At 32.5% G+C, this 26533-nt stretch overlaps 1 protein-coding gene across 1 annotated transcript in view; it reads right to left on the reverse strand.

The window, feature by feature from the left end:
- Nucleotides 1-26533, reverse strand: part of LOC145333277 (uncharacterized) — a 135776-nt gene that overhangs the window by 62048 nt on the left and 47195 nt on the right. Inside the window, exon 5 of the mRNA XM_080178408.1 lies at nucleotides 18026-18131. Within this exon, the coding sequence (XP_080034534.1) occupies nucleotides 18026-18131 (106 nt within the window). The remainder of the gene's footprint in view (nucleotides 1-18025; nucleotides 18132-26533) is intronic.

The following is a 26533-nucleotide window of genomic DNA, read 5'->3' on the forward strand; positions in this document are numbered from 1 at the left end:
TCTGATATTACCAATACTTTCCTATTGATTACAGAATTATGTTGACATAATAACAGCATAAATATTAACTTTGACTTTCATTACTTTTATTTTTCAGAATAATTGTACTTCAAACTATTTTCTGGAAAAACTTTAGCTTTAAGTTTATTGAGCTTTTTAAAATACTCCATACAACGTACAACAAGGATAGTTATGTCCATAAGTAGCGCAGCTATACACAGGGATCTAAAGGGATAAGACAATGGCCTATAAATTTATGTATATCATCAAGGATGATACACAAAATTGCCCCTTCTGTAGATTACAGTTAGTGTTAAAAAGTTTGGTCACTTAACTTGATGAATCAACCAATCAAAACTCAATAAAAAGTCCCCAAAGTTGTTAAGCCAACAAATAAGAAAACATTAATATAAAACTTTGGGGACCTGTGTAATAAACAGCCCATTGCTTACTCCCTCCCTGGCAGCGATAACAAGTTAATTAAAGTTCAAAAAAGGACTAATTTTTAGGTTTCAAAGAATTTCAAATTTATAATTATTTAAGCTCCAATGACCACTCCCTTCCCATCTTTCCCCTAATTTTTCTGAATTTTTTTACAAGAATTCCACGTTGTTAAAGTGTTACTTCCTTTACTTGTAAAGCCATACAAAAATGTGCTCTTTTGGGGGGAGAATTCAATTTTCCCCCCAAATTTTTATGAGTAAAATTAAGGTGGTAATAATTGGGGAGGGAATGGTTATTTGGCATTTTAGTACATTAGTCCCCAAAGTTTTATAAATGCGTTTTCTTATCCGCTTAACAACTTTTGGGACCTTTATTGAATTTTGTTATGTTAGTTTATAAAGTCTAGTATCTAAACTTTTCAAGCACCAGGAAGAGGTCATTTTGTGTTTTACCATTTGGAATGTACATCAAATTCTCGGCCATTGTCTTATACTTTTAGATCCCTGGTAATAATTAGGACAAGAAAGGGTTGTGAAATATTTCAACTGCCATTGCCATCGCTCTCCCTATTTTTTTTGTTGGGGGTGGGAAGTTTCCATATACCAAATGTTTCTAAGAATAAAAACTTTGGAAAATTTTCTGTTGCCTGAATAGTAGCGTAGCTACTCTATAATTATATATTTTTGTAGTTTTATAGTTTAATTGCTAATTGAGGTTGTTATCATCACATAAAGTTAATATAGACAATATTCCGCTTGTATTAAAATGAAAAATTATGTGATAAAACACAGTTTTGTAAGTCCCGAGGGACCGTAGGCCCATGTTAACAAAATTGGTACTTTTATTATTAATATTCGTGGAAAATTGTCTTTAATACGATGTTATACATAATTTTCCAGTTTGGCTAAAAACAAGTTTCGAAGCTATACTAGAGATACTTTTATTATCTTCTAACTTAAAAACCTTAATTTTTAAAAATCTATACCACTTTGCCTATGAATAATTTAATCCTTGTTTTTGTATAATATAAAAAGGTTTAGTAATTTGCATAAAAAGCCCCTTAATTGAAGAGTATCATAGCCTAAAATATATAATTATATCTTTACTTCTATTTGAGATAGAGGGATAGATTTATATTATAGTGAAAATGATGACTATATTTCAAAAAGGGAGGGGAAATTAGGCTCTTTATTACACTAGTCCCTTAAGTATTATAGAAACGTTTTCTTATTTGTTGGTTCAACAACTTTGGGGACTTTTATTGAATTTTTATTGATTGTAATCCAAACAAGGGATAATTTTGTGTTTCTTTATTGGGGATGGGGATGTACATCAAATAATCGGCCATTGTCTTATCCATTTTAGATCCCTACATTATTAACAATAACATGTTCCAAATTTAACAGGTACAATAGCTATCCTTTCCTCTCTAGTAATCTACATATTGTTAAAAGAAACTTTTGGACAGGTTTTGAAGTTAAATATTCACATAATATGACTTAATAGTTTCAGTCTTACCTTGCTTGCTAATGTGATGTTATCATACTTTGATATTAGCTTTTTAAAACCAACCATTTTAAACAACAAAAAATTGTTAAATATGGGTTTTATAGAAATTTTATGGGCTCTCATTATGAGCGCTTTTTGGGTGTTAAATGATAAAAAAAAATTTGAATAGAATTAGCCCGAACATAAGCAATTTCTAAAAGCATTTCATGAAAAAGCTTTGACCTATCTCCCCTTCTTTTGCACATAAACACAAAATTAATTGTCCTCAAAGTGAGTAGCGAACAAAGAAGACCCCTTCCCCTCTAATTTTAGAAATTGATAATAATGTCTTTATTATTCCTTAACTTACGGAGAGCCCTAAGACCTACATCGTACATAATATAATCTAAAGTAAAACACCCCAAAAAATGCATCCTTCCTTATTTCAAGTTTTTCAAAATAGGGGAGGGGGGCAGTTTCTGTGCATTTTACTGATTTTTTTTGTTAGCTGCGCTACTTTTGGAACTTATCATCCTTGTTTTGAAGTAAAATTGTTGGTAAAGTAAATTTGGTCATGGTTTAGGATTTTTACTTTGTATTTAAATCTTTGTAGAGGAAGTTAAAAAGGAAGTTACAAAAAGAGACACTCATTTATTTTCTGCTGTAATTGTATCAACTTAAGACTGTAGTCATTATTAGAATCTGAATGACATTTCTAATAGTCTTTTTTAATGCTTACTAAAAGACTTGTTGATGTTAAAACGATAAGACGTTATTAAGTCAGCTTAAGTATCATAACTTTAGCAGAGATTTTAAAGAATAAAACAATTGAAAATAAATTGATGTAACAACAAAATATGATAAACAAAATTACCCCATTAAAATTACTGTTTGAAAAGTTTAAAATTACCAATAGTCCACAACGATTTTAAACCAACAAATGTGCGGGCTTTGGGGACAAGTATAATTTTCAGTCCAATGTCTCCTCCCCTCCCTGTATTTCAGCAAATAAAAATAAACCCAAAGACTATATTTTTAATCTTAAATACATGCACACACTACTAAGAAAAATAAAAGGTTGGCTCCTAAAAGGATTAATACCATTTTATGACAGCTAGAAATATTTTGTCAACAAAAAATTGTCGAAAGTATGGTATTTAATTAATGTAGTCATGGATGATTTTAAAAATTATATCCCTATTGATGACAATCAAAATTACCCTCCAGTAGATTGAATTATTAGTTGAAAAGTATGGAAACTAACAGCGTTTAAATTGCTGTTAAAATATCAACACATAACGACTATATAAACCACCTTCCCAAGAAGTAAAATGTAAAACCAACCCTGGATGTTTAGACATACCTGCAAAAAATAATTCAAATTAATTAAAATTGAAAATATATTAATATCCTGGAACTAAATATCAATGATGATACACGAAATTTTTTTTATAGATTACAATTAGTGGTTAAACCGTTTGGACATTCAAACCTATTATAATTCAATATAGTCCCCAAAGCTCTTATGCCAACGATAAATAAAAGACTAGTGTGATAAACAGCCCAATGTTCCCTCACTCTCTGGAGGGGTCCACTTTAAATAAAAAGATTGTACCAAACTTTGAAAGATAACAATTATTTCTGGCAAATTTTAAGAATGCTTGCAATTGTGTTTTGTAAAGTTTTTATTATTAAGTAATTTTAATAATTGTTTTTCCTTATTCTATATTTTAGTAGCGAAGCTACTTTGCTATTGAAGTCTGTCTGTAAGTCCATTTGTTGCACAAATTAAACTACAAAGTATAAAATTTCTTCTATATTTTTAAATACAACCTCGCTGTGTTTTGAGCGCTGATTCACATCTACAGACGAGTAACAACATACACAAAAAAATGATTACACTATAACTTAACTCAATGTTCTTAAGTGGTAAGACAATGAACCAATGATAATAAACAATTTTACCCTTTTTCTAGACAAAAACGCTAACTACTAAATGTTTGAACCAACGAATACGCTTTGGTAGCTCTAAAACTTTGGGTACCAGTGTAATTTCCCTCCCTGAATTAACCAAAAGTAACATAAGGTATTTTGAAGGAAGAGGGGGAAGGGGCTATTTTTTTATTCAGTGCCATACCCCTGTATTTACGCGTTTAAATTGCTTTCTAAAACAATAAAACTTCCTTTTTCCCAATAGTTATGAAGTTTTTTTGACCACTGTTATAGCTTTTTTAGTTAACGTTCACTGCTGCATGGTGTTTCATATTCGAAATAAAAAGACTATTCTTTTGTAAAAGTAACAGGAAGTCTAACTAACTGTCTGTTTGTACCATAAGATCTCGATATGATTCTTTATTACAGTAAAGGGTCATATAGGTTCATTAAAGGTTTTCAAATATTTTTTGGAAGGGTACAAAATCCTCCCTAAAGAAATCACGAATGAAAATCTCAGCCCAAAAAGTGTTATTGAAACGATTTCTTTATATAACATAAATTCAAAGATAAGTTTCGATTTCCCCTTCCCTTCCTTAGAGGCCTCTAGGGGCGTAGCCATTCATAACAAATAAAGTTGTCGCATTTAAAGATGCTGATTCAGCAAATTGGATTATGTTTGTGCTGTTTTAATAATTTGCATTTCTGATTATTTTGATAAGTGGGGAAGTGTTAGCACACCGTAGAGCTTTGAACAGACAGCTGCTAATAACATTAAAAAAAGACTATTTAGGGAAAAAATAAAACTATTGTTCAAACCTAGAAACTTTAATCAGTTATAATGATTATTTATAACCTAAATATATTATTTTTAGTAATCCTATAAAAAATTTATTATAATTAAAGTTATAAAAGTTAGAGAAAAAATAGTTTGTCTTTAAGTGCTCTATCCTTAGTTTTTAAAACTTTTTTTCTTGTCCATTAAAAAATGAACTAGAAACTAAAAAGATGACTTTTAGAAAATATTTTAGTACGGTGTTGACTCAATTTATCACGGAGTGTTTGTCCAAATATTACAGGCATCAAGTAATAGGGGAAAAACTTATAAACATATTATCATTATAATATCATTACGTCGATGATATGTCAGCCCTGACCACTATTTATTACTGCAAGGAAAAGTAGAAGGGTTTTGATTTTTGTTTGCCCGTTAAGATCTCTACAACCACTTAATCGATTGAGTTCTTCGTCTTAGGAAAGCTTTAATTATTTCTAAAAATGTATTATTTCCCTAGAGGCTAAATTTGATAAAATGATTTTAATGAGAGAAATTGTACTTTAAAATCTGACGCCATACAATACAAATGACCAATGATAGGCCAGTATACATTTTAATTATACAATGATAAAGTATACACTGATCTATCATTGGTCATTTGTATTGTATGACGTTATTTTTTTAAAAGCACATTAAATCTTTGTTTATAAACTACTTTTTCCCTTATCTCAATTTCTAAATGGACTTATAATCAAGCGTTTTAATTTTCATTAATTTTAGCTCCTTAAGACCTCTCTATTATGTCAAAAACACATTTAAACTTATGAAAAATTATTGTATTTTTATTATGCCCTTTAAGAAGACGAAATGTTTTTTTTCTTCAAAATAGAATCATTTAATTTCTTAAATAGATGTTATAACTAAAATATTATCGAAATATTTATTTATTGATGGCAATATAAAAACAACTAAGAATTCTTACCATTTAACTCTTTTCTAATAATGATACAATAAATATATTTTTACTTGGGTGTGGCATCAGATTTTTATGTACTCTGATAAAGTAATACTCGGAGATGGTTCAAATAACAATACCCCCCACCTACCCATCTAACAGTTTATTGTCTTATTTTAAAAATAAAATGTTGTTTTACGCTGCGCTGTTTATGGAAATAATTATACTAGTTAACATTATAAATTAACAGCAAATCTTATGTTAATTATTTGTTTTTGTGTTTAAATGACTAACAAACGATTCCTTAGTCGATTAGTAATATAGTAGGACAGTATAATAACAGCTGATGTTAGCCTAATAAGTTGCTGTCATAGTGTTGTCATATAATATCTCTGAAACGGTCTTAGGAAAGGAAATGGCCATGTAGTAAAACCGCGAAGTTGATACTCAAAGCTACAAAAATTTAGCTGTTCATAGCAAAATAATTTTCATTATGCGAATTGAGTTATTATATAATAAATGCAAGTAAAAATAAACGTGGAATATAAGTGGATATTATGATAGGTGAAAAAGTGTCATCAATTTGGAAAAGAACTTACTTATTGACCAGTTCGTTCATCCAGTAGTAAAGGGGTAAGGGGGAAATCGTTATTTTAGCCCACTCTGTGTTTCACTTTCTTAAGGAACATATAAATCTGGTGTAAGATCCAAGTAATAAGATACAGATTGTAGTAAAACTTGATAATACAATAAGTAGTTACGATAACTTTTATTTCATATCAAGATCAAATAGTCGACATAAATGGTAGATAAAAATATGGAATATTGATATAATAACAGCAATGGCATTTTTTTAGTACTGCTATGAAATTGACATTTCATGTCGATCATTTGTCAGTTTTGGCTACTTATATGAAATATGAATTACTCGACAAACCCTCTTAAAAATTATATTAATAATTGAGATTTTACAATTAGCTATTTTTCTTGATTAAAATTTGTACACCAAAGTGACAACACTAGCCTACTCTATGGGAAAATTTATATTTATTCCTCAAGTGTATCCTCCCTGCTAAACTTTGGCGCTGGTATTATATCAACATACGACCATGGTTTTAATAGTTATTTATCGCATCGTATTATAGACATATTAAAATGAAAAATTATAAGATTACAGCCAGTTTTGTTAACCCCGAGGGGCCGAAGGCCCTGGCTAATTTAGGCATAATTTCGACAAAAATATCAAGTAAATCACTTAATTACCACTTATATTAAATGCTTAAAGTCGACATAATTGTCGTTATTATGTCACCACAAATAAGTCGATATAAAGTTTTTTTTTTATATATTAATGATATATTCGATCGACATAAACTATTAAAATCAAGAACGTCTAAGCTTTTTATTTGATGTGGGGAAAATGAGGGGTTTTAAAGGTTTGAGGAGGTAACTTATATTTTGCAATTTTTGAAGGGGTGAAATGATGGGTTTTCTTCTATGGTATGGTAATGTTTCTTAGTTTGGACCATTCAACTATTTTCAAATAGTTTTTTCTTCTGTCTTTTCTAATGACTCATATTATTTCTTTTGCGTAATTATCCGTGACGCATTTTTTACTTCAGGGATTTTTCCCATGAAAATTTTTATTTTTATTTTCATATTTTTGTTTCTTTGTCTTTAAAATCAAATATAAGAACGTGGCAGATACAGATTTAGAAAGGATGTAAGCAAGGATTTTGAAGGAGGTAAAATGAGTGGTTTCAAAGTTTTGAGGAGGATAATCTTATCTTTTTTTAAATTTAAGTGAAGTAAAATTAGGGGTTTCAAACTTTACCCCCTCCCATGGACGTAGAGGGAATAGAGCTAACCCCTTAAGTTCCAATATCTGCTGGGCCTTAACCTAACCTAACCTGACTTAAACACACAAAAAAAACTATTCCTCTCCCTTAGTTTTAATTTATTTAAACATACATTAAATATCTAATAAATATAATGTCTTTTTTGAAAATCGTCGATAATATGTCAGCCAAGACCACTTTTATTTAATGTCGTTTAGTCCAATTGAAAAATGATCTCAATTAAATAATAAAAAGTCGGTATTGTGTCAGCTATGGTCATTTTTGAAGCACTAGAAAGTTTTCCAAAATATTTGAAAAAAATCTTTGAGTTGAAAAACATTGAAAAAAATCCTCCAATTAAAACATCAAATTATGTTAATGTTAATCTTTTCTATTTTTCAGCATATTTGTCTATATCCATTTAAGAGATCTTAGCTATTTTAAACATGAAAATAGGGCCAAAGAATCTTCTACATAAAGGATTGGAAATTTTAAGATTTATGGTCAAAATTGGCCGAAATTTGCAGAATATTGGGAAGTAAAGGGCCAGCAAAACTGGAATCAATCTTAATTTTTTACTTTACTATCCGAGGAAAAATTGTCTATAATATTAATTAAAGAACATGAACCTTAAAGAATAAATCGCTTGAAAAAGTTAGACACAACAGACAGAATTGGATATTTTAAAAACATTTTCGGACAAATTAAGTTTGAATTTATAAATTTCTATCCCTTTTATCTCTAAAATTGTAACATGTACACAAGGGTTGATTTTGTTCATCATTATTTGGAAGTAAAAGCTATTCCTCGCATCGTATTATAAACAGCTTTCCGCGGATATAAAAATGTAAAATTATAAGATCAAAACCAAATTTTTTATCCCCGAGATGCCATACAAAACTGGATATAATACGATGCCAGACATAATTTTTCTATGTGGCTGAAAGCCAGTTCTAATCCACCGGCATCAAAGTGATACATGAAATTAATTTATATGCTTTAAAAGGATTCTTCGTATTTTCGACTGGATCCCAAAAAATCTATGCCCGCGTAGAAAATATACCAATTTGAAGAAAAAATGTTTAAAATTCTTTTCTAATTTTAACAAAATTCATTGTAAATTGACTTTTTAAAGAATAATTTGTTTTAGATTTTAGTAAAAGTGATTATTTTCAGTTTTAGGTCAGTCTATCTAAATACTGTAACTTTATGAGAAAAAAACAAGTAAATTTGTCAGGGGCAAATTGTTTTTCTTGTGGTGAAATGTCATTGTAGTTAATGTTGAATTTATTTTGTAGGTGTTTACGCAATTCTGCATATTGCAATATGCGCAAAAACGCTCAATCATGTTATAAAAGTAACGAGATATCTCCTTGTCTAAGTGTGTGTGTAACCTAATATCTTGCTAGCCGCTAGACCGATATGGTTGTCCTCTATAGTGAATCTTTCTATACGTCCTAGGAAGTTGTATAACTGTTTTGGGGGAAGGTACCCCCCCTCCTACCCAAGAAAAATCGCCCCTGGAAAGTTTCTTAAAAACATAACATATAATCGACATACTATTCTTTAAACATTTTTTTGTCCATATTTAGGTATTGCAAAGTTTGAAATCAGTAGGACAATTCTAAAATGCCAAGACTAACGTTATCCGTTACTTAAGGACGGACGTACGGACCCTAATTACTGAAAATTTTCGCGTAAAAATGTTACAACGCATGGACACCCCAAAAAAAGTAAAATGATAAATGTTAGGCAAGATTTTTATCAGATTCTTATGATATCCTTTACCCACAAGGGCGTAGATTGATTTTTTTTAAAAAGGAGGAATACTCCTCCTCCCCCCTACCCTCTTTCAAATTGTTATATGTCAACATAAGTAAGTCGTTTAAGTATCTACAGGTCGATAAAATATCAGCTAAGGCCACTTTTTATTAAAGCCATATAATTGACATAAACCTTTGAAATTATACATATATCAGTATAATACAAACAGTTTTGACAGCTTCCCCCCACCCCCCGTTAATCTAAATTTTGATGAAATAGGTTAGGTTAAATAGTTTAAGGCCGTTAGAGATTTTCAGCCATTTTGTGATGTTATCAAATCAACATAAGACTGTAGTTGTAATGCCATTATTATATGTTATATGATGGATATTTCTAATTATGTTAAGAATTAAGCTTTTTCGTCTATAGTTAGGATCTCGCTAACTGCTGAACCGATATGTTTCTTTTTTACATTGCATTGAAACTTTTATAGATCCAGGAAGGTTTTTAACTTTTTGGGGAGGAGGTTACCTCATCCTTACCAATAAAAAATAACCACCCCCCAAATTTTTTTTTTTTTAAACTAAAAATGAAAACGGGAAGAGGGCCAACATTTATCCATCCCGCCTTAAACGCCCCTAGAGGCTTCTAGAAAAAGTAATGCTCCGCCCTTTATGTCGATGTGATTATGTCAATATTATGTCAGCTTATTATGTATAGGAAAATATAGATTTTTTCCTCAGAATATATGTCCCTCACTCATTAAATAAAAACTCATGTCACGTAGCATCTTATAAGAGTTACATTTCAGGAAGGGAGGGGACATTGGACTGTAAATTAAACTTGTACCCAAAGTTTTATGCGATGTCTTTAAAACTTTGGATACTTTAGCTAAACAATGATTGGTTTATCACTTTATCGTCTACTAGCGGCTACGCTCCCTAGAGGCCTCTAGGGGCACTTGAGGAGGGGAGAGTCGAATTTGAAAACCCAATGTCTTATTTCAGATTAAAAACATTTTTTTGGGGGGAGTATATTTTTTCTAGTGGCGATTTCTCTTGGTAGGGTGGTGGTAAACTCCCCCAAAATAGTTATAAACCTTCCCGGGATCTATGAGAAGCTACCCTGTTATGGAGAGCCCGATCGGTTCAGCGCGGCGGTTAGCGAGATCCTTCGGTACACACAAACAGACAGACAGACAGACAAACAGACATCATGTTACTTTATTATGAGGATTGTCTTATCCCTTAAGATACATGGTTACGTTAAAGAAAGGGAGAGGACAATGAGGGTTAAATAAATTTACACTCCTTTATCCCCCCTTGTTGTAAAACAACATAGGACAAAAATGAAATTATAGAAATAGAGAATTAATTTTTCGTTCATTGTCTTATCAGTGTAATCCCTGTTTTGATTCATCGAAAAGTACATTGGTGGTTATATTCTAAATCCAACCTACCCTACAAATATTTTTCAGCTACCAAATGTAGAATATAGAACAACAGAGTTAGGGAGGGAGAGGACAATGCACTGTAAATCTTACAATATACATCAAATTTTTAAATATATCATCCTATTCCACATAGCAATTCTAGAGCAAGAAACTTTAACTTTCAGCAATCAACAAAGGAAAACTTCAGTCCTATGTAATTTTGGGTCCAGAATCATAATCTGTTAAAAGTAAAATCCTATGTCCTCCTTTTTGCAATAAAATCGCATTCAAATTGCAACAAATATTCGCGATACCTTATTTTCATCTTATAAGAAACAATAATGCATTTTGCTAAAACAAAAATTAAAGTTAACCATTTATTAAATACTTTCATGTCTTTATATTTGCAAAAAAACATATTTTTTTTGCAGAATAATGTCATTTTTGTCAGCGATATAAAAAGTCTCCTAAAAAACAGATTGTTAGAAAAAAAAGTAAATGTAAGGATTATAATATGTTTTTCTGAAGTCATTTAATAAATTTATACAGTAAAAACCAGAATTGTGCAACTTATTTGAATGAAAAGCCAAAAAATGTAATTTGCGAAAAAATTGCAACCCCTAAATCACATAGAAAAATAAACTTTTAACCAATCTAAAGTAATATGTTTTAAAAAGCATTAAAAAATATTAATCTTTTATAAAATGAAGTTTGTTTGAAAAGTTCTAATCAAATAGAACAGGGCAAAATTATTTTTTCAAAATGCAAACAAACACTTAACTTTGAATATTTCTATAGTTTTTCTAAAACTTAAAAATCAAATCGTACTCAAAATCAATGTTTTGTTTGTTAAATCTTCTTGTGGCGAGATTTTTAAATGTTACTTTTTCATATGTATTGAATAATCATAAAAAAAAGATAAAAAATTGCATTAAGCCGATTCAAATATATTAAATATTTCCTTATTAAGGCAACAAAATAAAAAAAGGTGTAAAATAAAAATTAATTTTTATTTTTAAGCTGTATAACTTTTTAAAAATTTTAAAACATGATTTTTGCAAAAAATACATATTTTTTCATTAAAAGAAAGTATTGTTTATCTAATCAGCTGTTATCATAGAATATATCGTTTTCTTATGTTGAGCTAAGAATAGTAATTTCAAGGGATCGACAGCCGCACACAAGCCTCAAATTCCGCAGGTGTGCAAAATAAAGATTTTAACCAGGAAAATGGCTAAAAACTATATTTATATTGATAAGATTAAGTTTGAAAATTGCAGTTACATACTAGGATCGCACTCTCATTTTAATTGTGTGATAGATGGAGTTATGTCCCCTGTTCCCTCCAAACAGTAATTATTTGGACGCCTCAAAAATAGACATTAAAAACAAGAATGACAACAACCATAAAAGCAAAGCTCTGAAACGGTTGAAAAACGAAGTTTAACACCTGTAGATTGTCAAAACTCATTAATCAATATATAAAAGTCGAAAAAATTGTAAGTAAATTTGTTAAAAACTGCTGAAATACAGGATAATGTTTAAGGACATACATACCTTTTTAGGAGGTGAATATAGAGATGCTTCACCTTTGAAATTGTACTTTGTTGTCCTAGGAATCAGTATTCCAAAAATCAGATAAATCGGATAATAACATCACATACAAATTTGTTGTTAAAAAAGTAAAAAACGACATGTTTAAAATGGACATACGAAAATTCTGGTATTGAATATAGTGTTGCTACGCTTTCTAAATTGTACCTTACTACGAAAGGAATCACCATATTAAGTTTCAAATTGATAGGACAACTCTAACATGCCATAATTAACGAAATGAGCTATCCATTCCGGACGAACAGACTGACCAACACTAATTATAGAAAAACTCGCTTTAATAATGATAAAAAAGCTTCGCTCTTTGATATATACAAGCGGCTGCGCCCTTAGCATCTAGAGGCTCTATTCTAAAGGATAAATAAAGGCAGAAAAATAGCCTAACACCATACCCAGACTTTATCTATCAAATAGAATAGCCTAAAACCACCTCAGGACCTATAGGAAGCTTCAGTGTAAAGGTGAATATCGGGTCAGCGATTAGCAAGATCCTTCGCTACAGACAAAAAAGCTTACTACTTTATATAATAAGATAATCATTTTTTAATTCAATAAATTATGGCCTTTCAATTAGTGTTAAGAGGGGGGGGGGGAGTTCTGACACTTTTGCATAAACAGTGATTATAGGCTTTGTCTTTAGAGGGAGAGGATAGATTATTTTACAAAAAAGTTTCCTTTTTGGATGTAGTTTTAATATTCAAAAAAAAATAATTTATTTGGCCTCCAGGTTTAGATACTGCTAGCCTCCAGGTGGATTTTAGACAGGTAAAAAAAATTCAAGTTAGAAAAAAACTTATTTAACTTACTTTATCGATAGTATGAACTGATTTAAAAAAAAAATAAAACAGGCTCCAGTTTCAAGTACTGCAGGGCTCCAGGTGGATCTTGGACAGTTAAAAACTGAAAAGTTTTACTTTTGAAGTGAGAACAAAACTTATTGGACAAAAGTTGCTACTTTATGGATGGTATGAACTAATTTTAAGAAAATTTTGAAATCAGGCTCAATTTTCAGGTACTGCAAGCCTCCAGGTGGATCCTGGACAGTTAAAAACTAAAATTTCTACTATTTAAGATACTATCGGCTTTGCCCCTAGCCTCTAGGGGCTTTGCCCCAAGAAGTAATTTAAAAAAATGTAGTGCATGGGGTGGATCTTCATCATCATTAGCATCATCAAAAAAAAAATTTAGGCCCTGGCTCTGCATCTTCAAAATCTGGAACTGCATCTTCAAAAAAAAAATAGGGGGTATTTCTTATTTTTTTTTGTTGGGGGGGGGGCGGTGGAGGTGTACCACGCCCCAAGAAAATAGCCTAAAAACACAAAATGACTAATAGGTTTATACCCTGAAGAGAAGAATCCGATCGGTTCAGTGGTTACCGAGATTTTAAGCTTATCAGGTAATACTAGCAAAAAAGTAGCAGATTTTAAAATAAGGTTTGTTCTAACGTAAATAGTAAAATTTTTTAGTTTTTTACTGTCCAGGGTCCACCTGGAGGCCTGCAGTAACTGAACATGGAGCCTGATTTCAAGATTTTCTTCAAGTTAGTTCATACCATCCATAAAGTAGCAACTTTTGTTAAAAAAATATTTTTTCTAACTTAAATAGTGGAATTTTTCAGTTTGTAACTGTCCAGGGTCCACCTAGAGGCCTGCAGTACCTGAACATGGAGCCTGATTTAAAACTTTTCTTCAAATTAGTTCATACTGCCCATAAAGTAGCAACTTCTGTTAAATAAGTTTTATTCTGACTTTAAAAGTAAAAATTTTTAGTTTTTACCTGTCCAGGATACACCTAGAGGCCTGCAGTACCTGAACCTGGAGCCTGATTTCAAAATTTTCTGCAAATTAGTTCATACTGCCCATAAAGTAGCAACTTATGTTAAATAAGTTTTGTTCTGACTTGAATTTTTTTTACCTGTCCAGAATCCCCCTGGAGGCCTGCAGTACCTGGACCTGGAGGCAAATCCTAATTTTTTTAAATAGGAAAACTACATCTCAAAAGGAAACTTTTTTTTTGAAATAATTTAACCTCTCACTCCAAAGACAAAGCCTATAAACACTGTTTACGTAGAAGTGTTAGAACCCCCCCCCCCCATTTATAAAAAATTTTTAACATTCACCCTAGGTAATTCAAACCATCCTTTCTGACTACTGCATCTGGGCCCTATTTTTAAAAGCGAGGCTTTTCTATAATTAGGGTCGATCCGTCCGTCCGTAACGGATAGCATTTTTCGTTAATTTAGGCATGTTAGAATTGTCCTATTGATTTCAAACTTTGCATGGTAATTCCTTTAGTAGTTAGGTACGATTTAGAAAGCATAGCAACTCTACAATCATTACCAGAATGTCCGTACGTCCATTTTAAACATGTTGATTTTTTTACTTTTTTAACAACAAATTTTAATGTGATCTAATCATCCGATTGATCTGATTTTTGGTATATTAATTCCTGGGACAACAAAGTATAATGCTATAAACAAAGCAACTCTATAATCAAGCCCAAAAAATGTAAGTATGTCCATAAACATTATCCTGTATCTAGCAGTTTTTCAACAAATTTACTTTCAATTTTGGTTTGACTCTAATCCATTTATATTCTGATCATTCAGTTCTGACACTATACAAATGTTAATGTCCGTTTGTCCTACCATTTCAATGCTTCGCTTTTATGGATGTTGTCATCCTTGTTTCATTTGCAAATTGAATACATGTTTGCGGGAGATAATTTAAATTTCGTCTTGGTTACCGCAAAAAAATGCGGCACTGCTATGGCTGTAATAAAAAAATTCAATGCTTACATATGATTATATCGTATAAAATCAAATACGTACGCTATTACATTAAAAATCTGTTATAAATTACAACAAATTAATATTATTTTTTTACCACTGGGAGTTATTTATGTAAATGTTATGGACATTTTAGCAGACAGATATAAATTTCAAATTCAGTAAGGTAAAATTTTCAGGGATTTTAAAAATAAGTGTATAATTTATTTCATTTCAAAAGTTCATCTAATTAATTGTCAATAATCGTATTTCAATATAAAATATTTTTGATAGGCAATATATTAACCCTGAAAATTAAAAGTAGTTGTTGTTATTTTAATGATAAGGATTTTAATTTTTTTTTAAAACTTAAATATCTCTGAAGAAGGGGAAAGAAGGATTTAACTGTAAATGAAAACATGAAATATAGGCCTTAATTTTATCGCCACACTTTGCGGATTCTTGCGGAGAGGTGTGGATAGTATAATTCGCCTTTGCATTTGGGTGATTCGTTAAATTGTTTATTTGATGTTACAAATGAGTATTAGAGGAAAAAATCAGAAACTACTGTTACTAGGATCTTAAGGAATAAGACAATGGAGGATAAATTATGATAAAAAATTTGTACACTGCTAGTTTGTACCAAGTAATCAATATTTGATAAAATATCCAAAATTAGAAGTCAGCCTATGTTTAAAAAAAACTTTGGGGACCAGTAAAGATTACAGTCCAATATCTCCTAAATTTTTTACGATGTTTTCTTTATTGTCGTTGAAGTCATTGTGTAAATCGAGAGGCTTCGCATTCAAAAGGGAAAGAATGGCCAGTAAAGGAGCATAAAGCAATACCAAGACTTAAATCTAAAAATTAAATTGTCTAAAACCATCTCTGGACCACTTTAAAGCTTCCGTAAAATACAGAACTCAATAGTTATTGAAATAATAAGCTACAGACAAAAAAAAATTACTACTTTATGAAAGATATATACACCTATGTATATGTACTTCCATATTATGACAGACATGGCCACTTTTATCTAATGCCCTGTAGTCGACATAATTAATTGGAAATTATATATGGACTACTAGTTCTAATTCTAGAGAATATTGGTCATAATGTCGACATAGACCATTCAACAGTATGTCAACGCAACAGTTTCAAGTTTAGTAGGGTTTGATTAAGGCATCTTAAAGGGATAAGACATTGGCGGATAAATTGATTTACATCCCCATTGATGATACACAAAATTACTCATTCTGTAGATTACAATTAGTGGTTAATTAACCAACCAATCAAAATCCAATAAAAGTCCCCAAATGTATTAAGCCATCGAATAAGAGAACGTTAATAAAAACCTATGAGGACTATTGTAATGACCAACCCAATGTCCCCTCCTTCCCTGTGTTTGATTGCATGTTACTAACTACCTAAAATTTAATGTTTTTCATAGTTAAAACACACATACAGACACAAGAGTGCACCAACCAAATTTCAAATAATTTCAAATTTTTCATACAGGGATAACTATATTTATTTTTAAAACATTTTCTAAAGTTTATTGCGTTTAAATGACATTAAATAAAAGTGGTCAAAGCTGACATATTGCCTACTTTTTAAAATAAATAAAGATTGCTTCTTATAAGCCTAGACATTCTGTCTCTAATTTTATTTAAGGAGTATTTTTTACATCCTTAACATGATGTTGTGAAAAGGAATAATATATAACCCTGTAATTGGCCATTGGTTGATTTGTATTCCAGCAATGAAATAAAATCTTGGCGCTCAGTGTCGCGCTGGAAAAAACGGTAGTTTCCCTCACTGAGAATGTGGACCACCAATCTCTCCCCTCCATCGCGTCATATCTAAAGAGTCCTTGGGCATGTAGGAGGTGAGGGTCAAAGCCCCCTAAAAGTTGTAATTAGAAACGCTACAAAGGTCACGACCCCTTCCCCTCATTGACAAAAACTCGGCACGCCATTGGTAAGGATTTAAAAGTTATTCCTAATCACTCAGTATCAGATGGATGACATTAAAGGTAGTAAGAATGCCTTAACCAAAACTCAGGTGCAACATATGCAAAGTAATGCATTATTAAGACTTCTAGACAAAGGTCTTGCAAGTAAAAGTGTTTTTAATCGAAAACAATTAGGATCTACTTTACAATTATGGCCCTAAGTTAATTAAAACTTTGTAAAACAACTTTACCTCTTTGGAGTATTGCTCAACCTAACCTAACACAAAAAAAGCATTTCTAGCAAGAACGTCCAATGGGGTGGAAAATGGGTGATTATCCCCCCCCCCCAAAAAAAAAATGAAATGAAAAAGCTTGGACGCCCTTGAATTCTATTATAATTTTTATTTTTAAAGTTTAAAGAATGGGGGTGCTTTAATGGTCCAATTGCAATAAAGTTGACTTTTACCGTAAAAACATTTATAATTGAAATCTTTGGGGCAAAGTTTTTATCCCTATCCAAACGTTTACTTTGCCCACCCTGAATATCACACGTCGCCTTCAGGGAGGTAGGGATAGATCAACGGAGGATAAATTAATTTATCAAAAAAATTCCTTTAGTAGTAGTATATTTTAGTTAGAAAGAAGTGTAGATTGAAACATCAAACTAATTTTTCCAAAGACAAATGATTTTCAGGGAAGCTTCTTTGACTTTTTGTGTTAGTTATACAAAATTGGCGAGGGGGGGGGAGGAGTGTTGACTTAGTTACAATAATACCAAACATTATGAAATTATCTATTTTTACTGTATATAATGCTAAACTATTCATCCTAAAAATACCTTCAATTTATTGCGCTTCTCATAGAAATAACTGTCCCCATTTGGGAAAATATGTTGAAAACATTAGAAATATCGACATCTCTTGTTGGGTTATGATTTATATTGATGCTGTTTGACGATCTCTCTCTGTGTATTTATTAAATTAGTATTTTAGCTGTCGACATTTTCCATTGGCAAAAACATTATAAATGTCGACATATCTAGTTGGGTGTAAAATTTACCTGTAGTTTATAAAGATGCTGCTTGACGCTCTCTCCCTGTGTGATGATATGTCTCAAGATATCTTCAATATTCGTGTGCAGCTGTCGTTGGGATTTTAACAGTCCCCTAAAACAAAATAAATACAGTTAGGGATGGATTTAATATCTCTGGAAAGAGGAAGACATTGGACTGTAAATTACACTAGTCCTCAAAGTCTTATAAACAAGTTTTCTTATTTGTTGAGTTAAAAACATTGGTGACCTTTAAAACTCTTGATTGGGTGATACAAAGGGGTAGTGCTCAAACGTTTTCAACCAATAATTTTCATCTACAGAAAGACTAATTTTGTTTATTATGATTTGGGGTATACATCAATTTGTTGTCTTTTCTTTTAAAGTACTGAATTATCCGAACATCGTAATATGGTAGATCATACATAGCATCTTATTAAAGACAATTTTCCCCGAATATCAAAATAAAATCATAAAATAGACTGGTCTAAATTCTAAATCTTATAATTTTTTATTTTGATAACCGAGAAAAGCTTTCTAAAATACGATGCGATGAATAAATTATTCAAATTTTATAAAACAATAGACATACTATATCTAGATTATGCTTCTGACCCGATTTTTCATCAAATCTTAAAAGGAACATTATTAGCAGACGATAGTATTGTTTACTTTCGACTCAAGCTGAGGTGAATTCTTAGACTCGTTACCGGATGGCGAGGCAAAATTATTTTTGTGAAAAATCATCCAAAAGCTTATTAAAAATCTACAAAAAAATAAACAAAATCATATGTTAATAACCCTTTTATTAATTTATTTATTTTTTTGTAGATTTTTTATGGTATTTTTAGGATTTTTCACAAAAATAATTTTGCCTCACCAGCGAGTAGCAATCCTAATTTTAAAAAAAAAATCCTCCTCTGTTTGAAGCTTTCTCATTTATGACGAAATTTTTGAAAGTAAGTTTGATTCAGTAAAGCTATTTACTAAGAAGTTATATTGTTTACAGCTGATTTTTATCAATGTATGAAATGAAAAAAAAACATGCGGTTGTAATGAAATGTGTACATAAATTCAACCAATGAGATTTAATGTAGGTTCCGATGGGATTCTCCAATTGGCTCAATCAGACATTACCTCTCTTGTCTTACTACCTTTCTTTATAAAACAAAACTTTTATAATATGTATTTATGTTATTGCGCTATTAATGGAAATATTAGTCCTTGCTGTTTTTTAGACAACTAGCCCCTAACCTAATTATGCCAAAAATGTGCATTATTCGTCTGCTAAAATTTTGTTGCGTTGCTAAAAAGTGTTTCTATAGTTTGACAAAAATTTGTTGCAAATATTTTCGGTAGTGTGTCTACTTTCTAACTAAGAAAGTTTTATCAAAATATCTGTCAACACATCTAAGTATAAATTTTGTATTTTAATTAATGTATAAGTATAGATGTATGGCCCAGACAACTACCTTTTTTCAGTGGTAGGGGCCTTTCTTGTCTGCTAGCAAATTGCTTTCTGCTCTTTTGTAGCGAATTGGCAGTGTTGATATTCCCTACGCTTTTGGCTGTTAATTAAAGTTTCAAATGAAAGTCGGCACACCACGTGAACATACAGTTATTTAACCACTGTCCCCTCTATTCTTTTACTTAAATTTATTTACAAAGTACATTTCTTTAAAAGTATTCATAAAATTCTGTACAAATCTTTCAGTGCAAACAGACAGACATACTTACACACTAACAGAAATCCTTTTGATTTTCCATAAGAATTTATGGGTATAGTCCTTTCCATGACATCGCTCCATATGGGGCGATGATTTTAATTGATCGCCTCTTATGACATGGGGCGATGTGATGGCTCCTTGAAAGGGGCAATTTAATAGCCCCATATAACAAGAGGCGATGTTATGACTCCTTGAAAGGAGCGATTTAATAGCCCCTTGCCCTAAGAGGCGATTAAATGATCCTTTATCGCTCCTTTATCGCCCCTTCTAAAGAGGAGATGATATGTCCTCTTATCCCAAGGGGCTATTTAATTAAATATCGCCTCTTCATGGCCCCTTCACTATTATATATATCTTAGTCCCTTGATGGCCCCTACATCGCTCCTACATCGCCCCTTCATCGCTCCTCCATCGCTCCTTCTCCAAATTTATATTACATTGTACTTTGATGGCCCCTACATCGCCCCTCCATCGCTCCTACATCGCCCCTTCATCGCTCCTTCTTCAAATTTATATTACATTGTACTTTGATGGCCCCTACATCGCCCCTCCATCGCTCCTACATCGCCCCTCCATCGCTCCTACATCGCCCCTCCATCGCTCCTACATCGCCCCTCCATCGCTCCTACATCGCCCCTTCATCGCTCCTTCTTCAAATTTATATTACATTGTACTGTGATGGCCCCTACATCGCTCCTACATCGCTCCTTCATCTCTCCTACATCGCCCCTTCATCGCTTCTTCTCCAAATTTATATTACATTGCAACTTGATGGCCCCTACATCGCTCCTTCATCGCTCCTACATCGCTCCTTCATCGTTCCTTCTCCAAATTTATATTAAATTGTACTGTGATGGCCCCTACATCGCTCCTACATCGCCCCTTCATCGCTCCTTCTACAAATTTATATTACATTGCAACTTGATGGCCCCTACATCGCTCCTACATCGCTCCTCCATCGCCCCTTCATCGCTCCTTCTCCAAATTTATATTACATTGCAACTTGATGGCCCCTATATCGCTCCTACATCGCTCCTCCATCGCCCCTTCATCGCTCCTTCTCCAAATTTATATAACATTGCAACTTGATGGCCCCTACATCGCTGCTACATCGCTCCTCCATCGCTCCTACATCGCCCCTTCATCGCTCCTTCCACAAATTTATATTACATTGTACTTTGATGGCCCCTACATCTCTCCTCCATCGCTCCTCCATCGCCCCTTAATAGCCCCTTACCTTAATTTATATAAAAAAGCCCCTACATAGCCTCTCCATCGCCCCTTAATAGCTCCTTACCTTAATTTATATAACATAGCCCCTACATAGCCTCTCCATCGCCCCTTAATAGCCCCTTATCTTAATTTATATAACAAAGCCCCTACATAGCCTCTCAATCGCCCCTAATAGCCCCTTACCTTTATTTATATAACAAAGCTCCTACATAGCCTCTCCATCGCCCCTTAATAGTCCCTTACCTTAATTTATATAACATAGCTCTTACATAGCCTCTCAATCGCCCCTTAAAAGCCCATTACCTTAATTTATATAACATAGCCCCTACATAGCCTCTCCATCGCCCCTTACCTTAATTTATATAACATAGCCCCTACATAGCCTCTCCATCGCCCCTTAATAGCTCCTTACCTTAATTTATATAACATAGCCCCTACATAGCCTCTCCATCGCCCCTTAATAGCCCCTTACCTTAATTTATATAACATAGCCTCTACATAGCCTCTCCATCGCCCCTTAATAGCCCCTTACCTTAATTTATATAACATAGCCCTACATAGCCTCTCCATCGCCCCTTAATAGCCCCTTACCTTAATTTATATAGCATAGCCCCTACATAGCCTCTCCATCGCCCCTTAATAGCCTCTTACCTTAATTTATATAATCCTTACCTTAATATATATAACATAGCCCCTACATAGCCTCTCCATCGCCCCTAAATAGCCCCTTACCCTAATTTATATAACATAGCCCCTACATAGCCTCTCCATCGCCCCTTAATAGCTCCTTACCTTAATTTATATAACATAGCCCCTACATAGCCTCTCCATTGCCCCTTAATAGCCCCTTACCTTAATTTATATAACATAGCCTCTACATAGCCTCTCCATCGCCCCTTAATAGCCCCTTACCTTAATTTATATAACATAGCCCTACATAGCCTCTCCATCGCCCCTTAATAGCCCCTTACCTTAATTTATATAGCATAGCCCCTACATAGCCTCTCCATCGCCCCTTAATAGCCTCTTACCTTAATTTATATAATCCTTACCTTAATATATATAACATAGTCCCTACATAGCCTCTCCATCGCCCCTAAATAGCCCCTTACCCTAATTTATATAACATAGCCCCTACATAGCCTCTCCATCGCCCCTTAATAGCTCCTTACCTTAATTTATATAACATAGCCCCTACATAGCCTCTCCATCGCCCCTTAATAGCCCCTTACCTTAATTTATATAACATAGCCTCTACATAGCCTCTCCATCGCCCCTTAATAGCCCCTTACCTTAATTTACATAACATAGCCCTACATAGCCTCTCCATCGCCCCTTAATAGCTCCTTACCTTAATTTATATAGCATAGCCCCTACATAGCCTCTCCATCGCCCCTTAATAGCCTCTTACCTTAATTTATATAATCCTTACCTTAATATATATAACATAGCCCCTACATAGCCTCTCCATCGCCCCTAAATAGCCCCTTACCCTAATTTATATAACATAGCCCCTACATAGCCTCTCCATCGCCCCTTAATAGCCTCTTACCTTAATTTATATAACATAGGCCCTACAAAGCATCTCCATCGCCCCTTAATAGCCCCTTACCTTAATTATATAACATAGCCCCTACATAGCCTCTCCATCGCCCCTTAATAGCCTCTTACCTTAATTTATATAACATAGCCCCTTCATAGCCTCTTCATCGCCCCTTACCTTAATTTATATAACATAGGCCCTTTATGGCTCCTGTACAGCCTCTGTAATTGTATTGCCCCTTCATTATAGAAGGTAGGGCATTAAGGTAAGGAAGGAATGTGACCCTCTACAGTTTTAAATTTAAGTTTTAAAAGGATGACAAGGATGACAACATTTATAAAAGCAAAGCTCTGAAACGGTAGAAAAAAGTTTAATGAACATTAATAATGTAGAGTGTCAGAACTGAATAGTCAGAACATAAATTTAAAATTCGAAACAAAATTGTAAGTAAATTTATTGAGAAATTGCTTACATGCAGGAAAATGCTTAAGGACGTACTCACATTTTTTGGACTTGATTATAGATATGATTCGCTTATAACATTCTATTTTGTTGTCCTAGGAATCAGTATCCCAGAAATCAGATTAATCGGATAATTTTGATACATAAAAATTTGTTCTAAGTTAATAATTAGTATGCTTAAAATGGACGTACGGATATTCTGATAATGATTATAGACTTTCTAAATCGTACCTTTCTACTACAGGAATCACATGCCTAAATTAACGAAAATAGCTAACCGTTACAGACGTACGGACTGATCCTTAATATAGAAAAGCTTTGCTTTTAAAAAGTTAAAAAGATTTTTTGAGGGGATTGGGTAATATTTTTCTTGGGGTGAATTTTCTGGGAGGGTGGAGATACCCTCCCTCGAAATAATTATAAACCCTCTATGAACTTAAAAGAAGCTTCACTGTAAAGGAGAACCATATAGGTTCAGCGGTTAGCTTTTCTACAGACAAAAAAAAGATTACTACTTTATATAATAGGTTATGAAAAAGGAAAAAAAAGCAAGATAACAAGGATAACAACATTCACAAAAGCAAAGCTCTAAAATCAGGAGGTCAAACATAAATTTTGTTAAAATTAGCGTAAATCTATAATACAAAGTAGAATGATGTCTGTCCATCAATCTGTCTGTCTGTCCGTCTGTCTGTCCGTCTGTCAGTCCTTAAGATCTCGGTAACCACTGGACCGATTATATTCTACTATTCAGGGAATATACCTACTGGTCCTGTGGTGGTTTTAGGCTATTTTCTTGGGGGGTGGGATACCCCCAACCCCCCCAAAAACAAAAAAATCCCCCCCCCATTTTTTTTTGCTGAAGATTTTCTTGGTCCTATTACGAATTTCGCCAAAAAAATTTTTTATCACCTCTTGGGGCAAAGCCCCTAGAGGCTAGGGGCGAATCTGCTAGTATAGAATATAGTAAAAGGGCATAATTTTATTTTTAGTATTTGATTATAATACTAAACCTTGTTGTCCTAAGAAACATTACTCCAAAACCCAGATGAATGGGACAATGATATTATACAAAAAAATGGACGTACATACTTTCTAGTAATGAATATAGTATTGTACCCAACTGTTATAGAAATCATTCTGCAAAGTTTGAAATCGATAGGATATTTATAACATGTCTAAATTAAAGAAAATGTCGTCAAACCGTTTGGACGTACGGACAAACCAATCCTTACTATAGAAAAGTTTCGCATTTAAAAAGGAAAATTATAATGAAAATATAATGAATTAATAAAATAAATATAAATAATATAATAACATAATGAAATAAAGAAAAAAGAATAAACTAAGAGAATGAAATTTTTTAGTTAAATAGAATATTGAATAAGGATCATATAATGGACAAACAGACAAAGTAAGTTATAGAGCAGACTTTAAGAGAATATGCTATTACTCAAAGATTATCACGAAACCTAAGTCTTTTGAAGCATAATTGAGAGACAGACAAAATAATTTATAGACTGGATATACATATGTCATGGGAATATTCACTAAAAATCTCAACAGTCTATCTTTAACAATAGCAGAGAAAACCACATGCTTAACTTAATGAGAAGAGCAATGACGAAAGGACTAACCCTAATTGTAGAAAAGTCTCTCTTTTAACAAAAAAAGTATTTTTTTTGGTCTGAAGCTTAAAAATTTCATAAACTGACTAAATTCTCCATTTAAGGGAAGCTTCACATAGGTCATGGGATGGTTTTTTGCTTTTTCATTTTCAGATTTAAGCCCCTAATTGGTTTAGGCTATTTTTCTGCCTCCTTACATTAAAAAGAGCGCAGCTGCAAGTGAATAAGAAAAGAGAAATATAAAAGAAGAATACATATTATCCTATTATATAAAGTAGTAAAACATAAACAAACGTTGGAGTGGACAAACCTAGGAATGGGACAATCGTCGGAGTGGACATTGCTTATGTAAAACGCAGGAGTGTCTTTTATTTTATTTATAAGATAAAAATCTTTCAAAACAAAAAAAAATCTTGAATATCTTTTCTCACAGACTGAAATTTTAAAATCAGTCTAACAGTTTTCCAAAGTAGGTAAGTTCTATCGAAAGGCAAAGGTTTGAAACAGATAGAACATTTCATTAAACTAAAACATATTTTTTTCTCACATTGTTTACAACTGTCAAATATGTTTTTTTATATGCCTAACCCCTGCAGGGGGCTTATTTGTATATTTATATCTTAACCTAACCTAACCTGTGTAGAAATAACTAAACAAATGTTGTTGAAACCTAATTTTTAAGATATTATAGACACTTCTGCGTTTTACTTATATAATGTCCACTCCGACATTTGTCCGAAACATCCTGCGTTTGTCCACGTTAATAAGGCTTTCTGTTCTGAAACTTAAGATCTCAATAACTACTAAACAGATTGGGCTTTCTATTTCAGGTAAGCTTAATATTTGTCTTGTAATGGCTTTAGGCTATTTTATTTTAAGTCGAGGGATGGTTTTAGGCTATTCTATTTTAAGTCCTGGGAAGGTTTTAGGCTTTAATTCATTCCCCTTTGAATACAGAGCCAATAGATGCTGGGGGCGTAGCCGCTAGTCGATATACAAAGTTTTTTTTTGTCTGTAGCAAAGGATCTCGTTTGCTGCTAAACCGATATGATGTATGTCTGTCTGTCTATACCGTAGGATCTTGCTAACCGCTGAGTCCTGAGATGATTTTAAGATAGTTTATTTTTTTTCCTTATAATAAAATAACAGGATATTTGTCCATAAAAAGCGAAGCAATATCTTAATTTTTGTTGTTGGAACTGTTATTCAGTTGATTATACCAAGGATCTAAAGGAATAAGACAATGGCCGATAAATTTTTATCCATCCCTAATAACGATACACAAAATTGCAACACTACAACCAAAATATGACAAAAGTCCCCAAAGTTTTGAGCCAACGAATAAGAAAACTTCATTATAAAACTTTGGAGACTATTGTAAAAATTGCCTAATGTTTCCTTTCTCCCTGAGATTATACAGACTATCCTTAAACTAATATTTACATTAACGTAACAGGATGTTTATCAGTATCAACTGAACCGATATGCTTCTCCTTTACATTGAAGCTTATTTTACTCGCAGGAAAAGTTTTCATTTTGGGGAGGGGACCAACACTTTCAGCCCCCGGAAGGTATCACTTCCCTTAAATTCTTAACCTTCCCCCTCCCCCCCCCTCTCCACCACATCTATTCATTAAAGTACTCCTAGGGTCATCTATGGGATTAGCCGTTAGTGACTTAAAAATAATTCAAGTGCAATGATATATTTACCAAATTAATACGATAATTTTGTATACATTTTTTATGAAAAAAAATTATTTTGCCAAAGGCAGCCAAAAAATAAGCAGCAAATATTTCAAAAATGCTCTGATAATCAGAGATCTACAGGGATAAGACGATTGTCGATAAAATGATATATATACATATATACAGTGTGTTTTTTATGAGAACTTTTTTGAAAGCAATTTTACCTTACTTATAGTTA

The sequence above is a fragment of the Acartia tonsa genome, chromosome 12 (assembly GCF_053477335.1).
Source record: "Acartia tonsa isolate MP-2025a chromosome 12, ASM5347733v1, whole genome shotgun sequence".
Lineage (NCBI taxonomy): Eukaryota > Metazoa > Arthropoda > Copepoda > Calanoida > Acartiidae > Acartia > Acartia tonsa.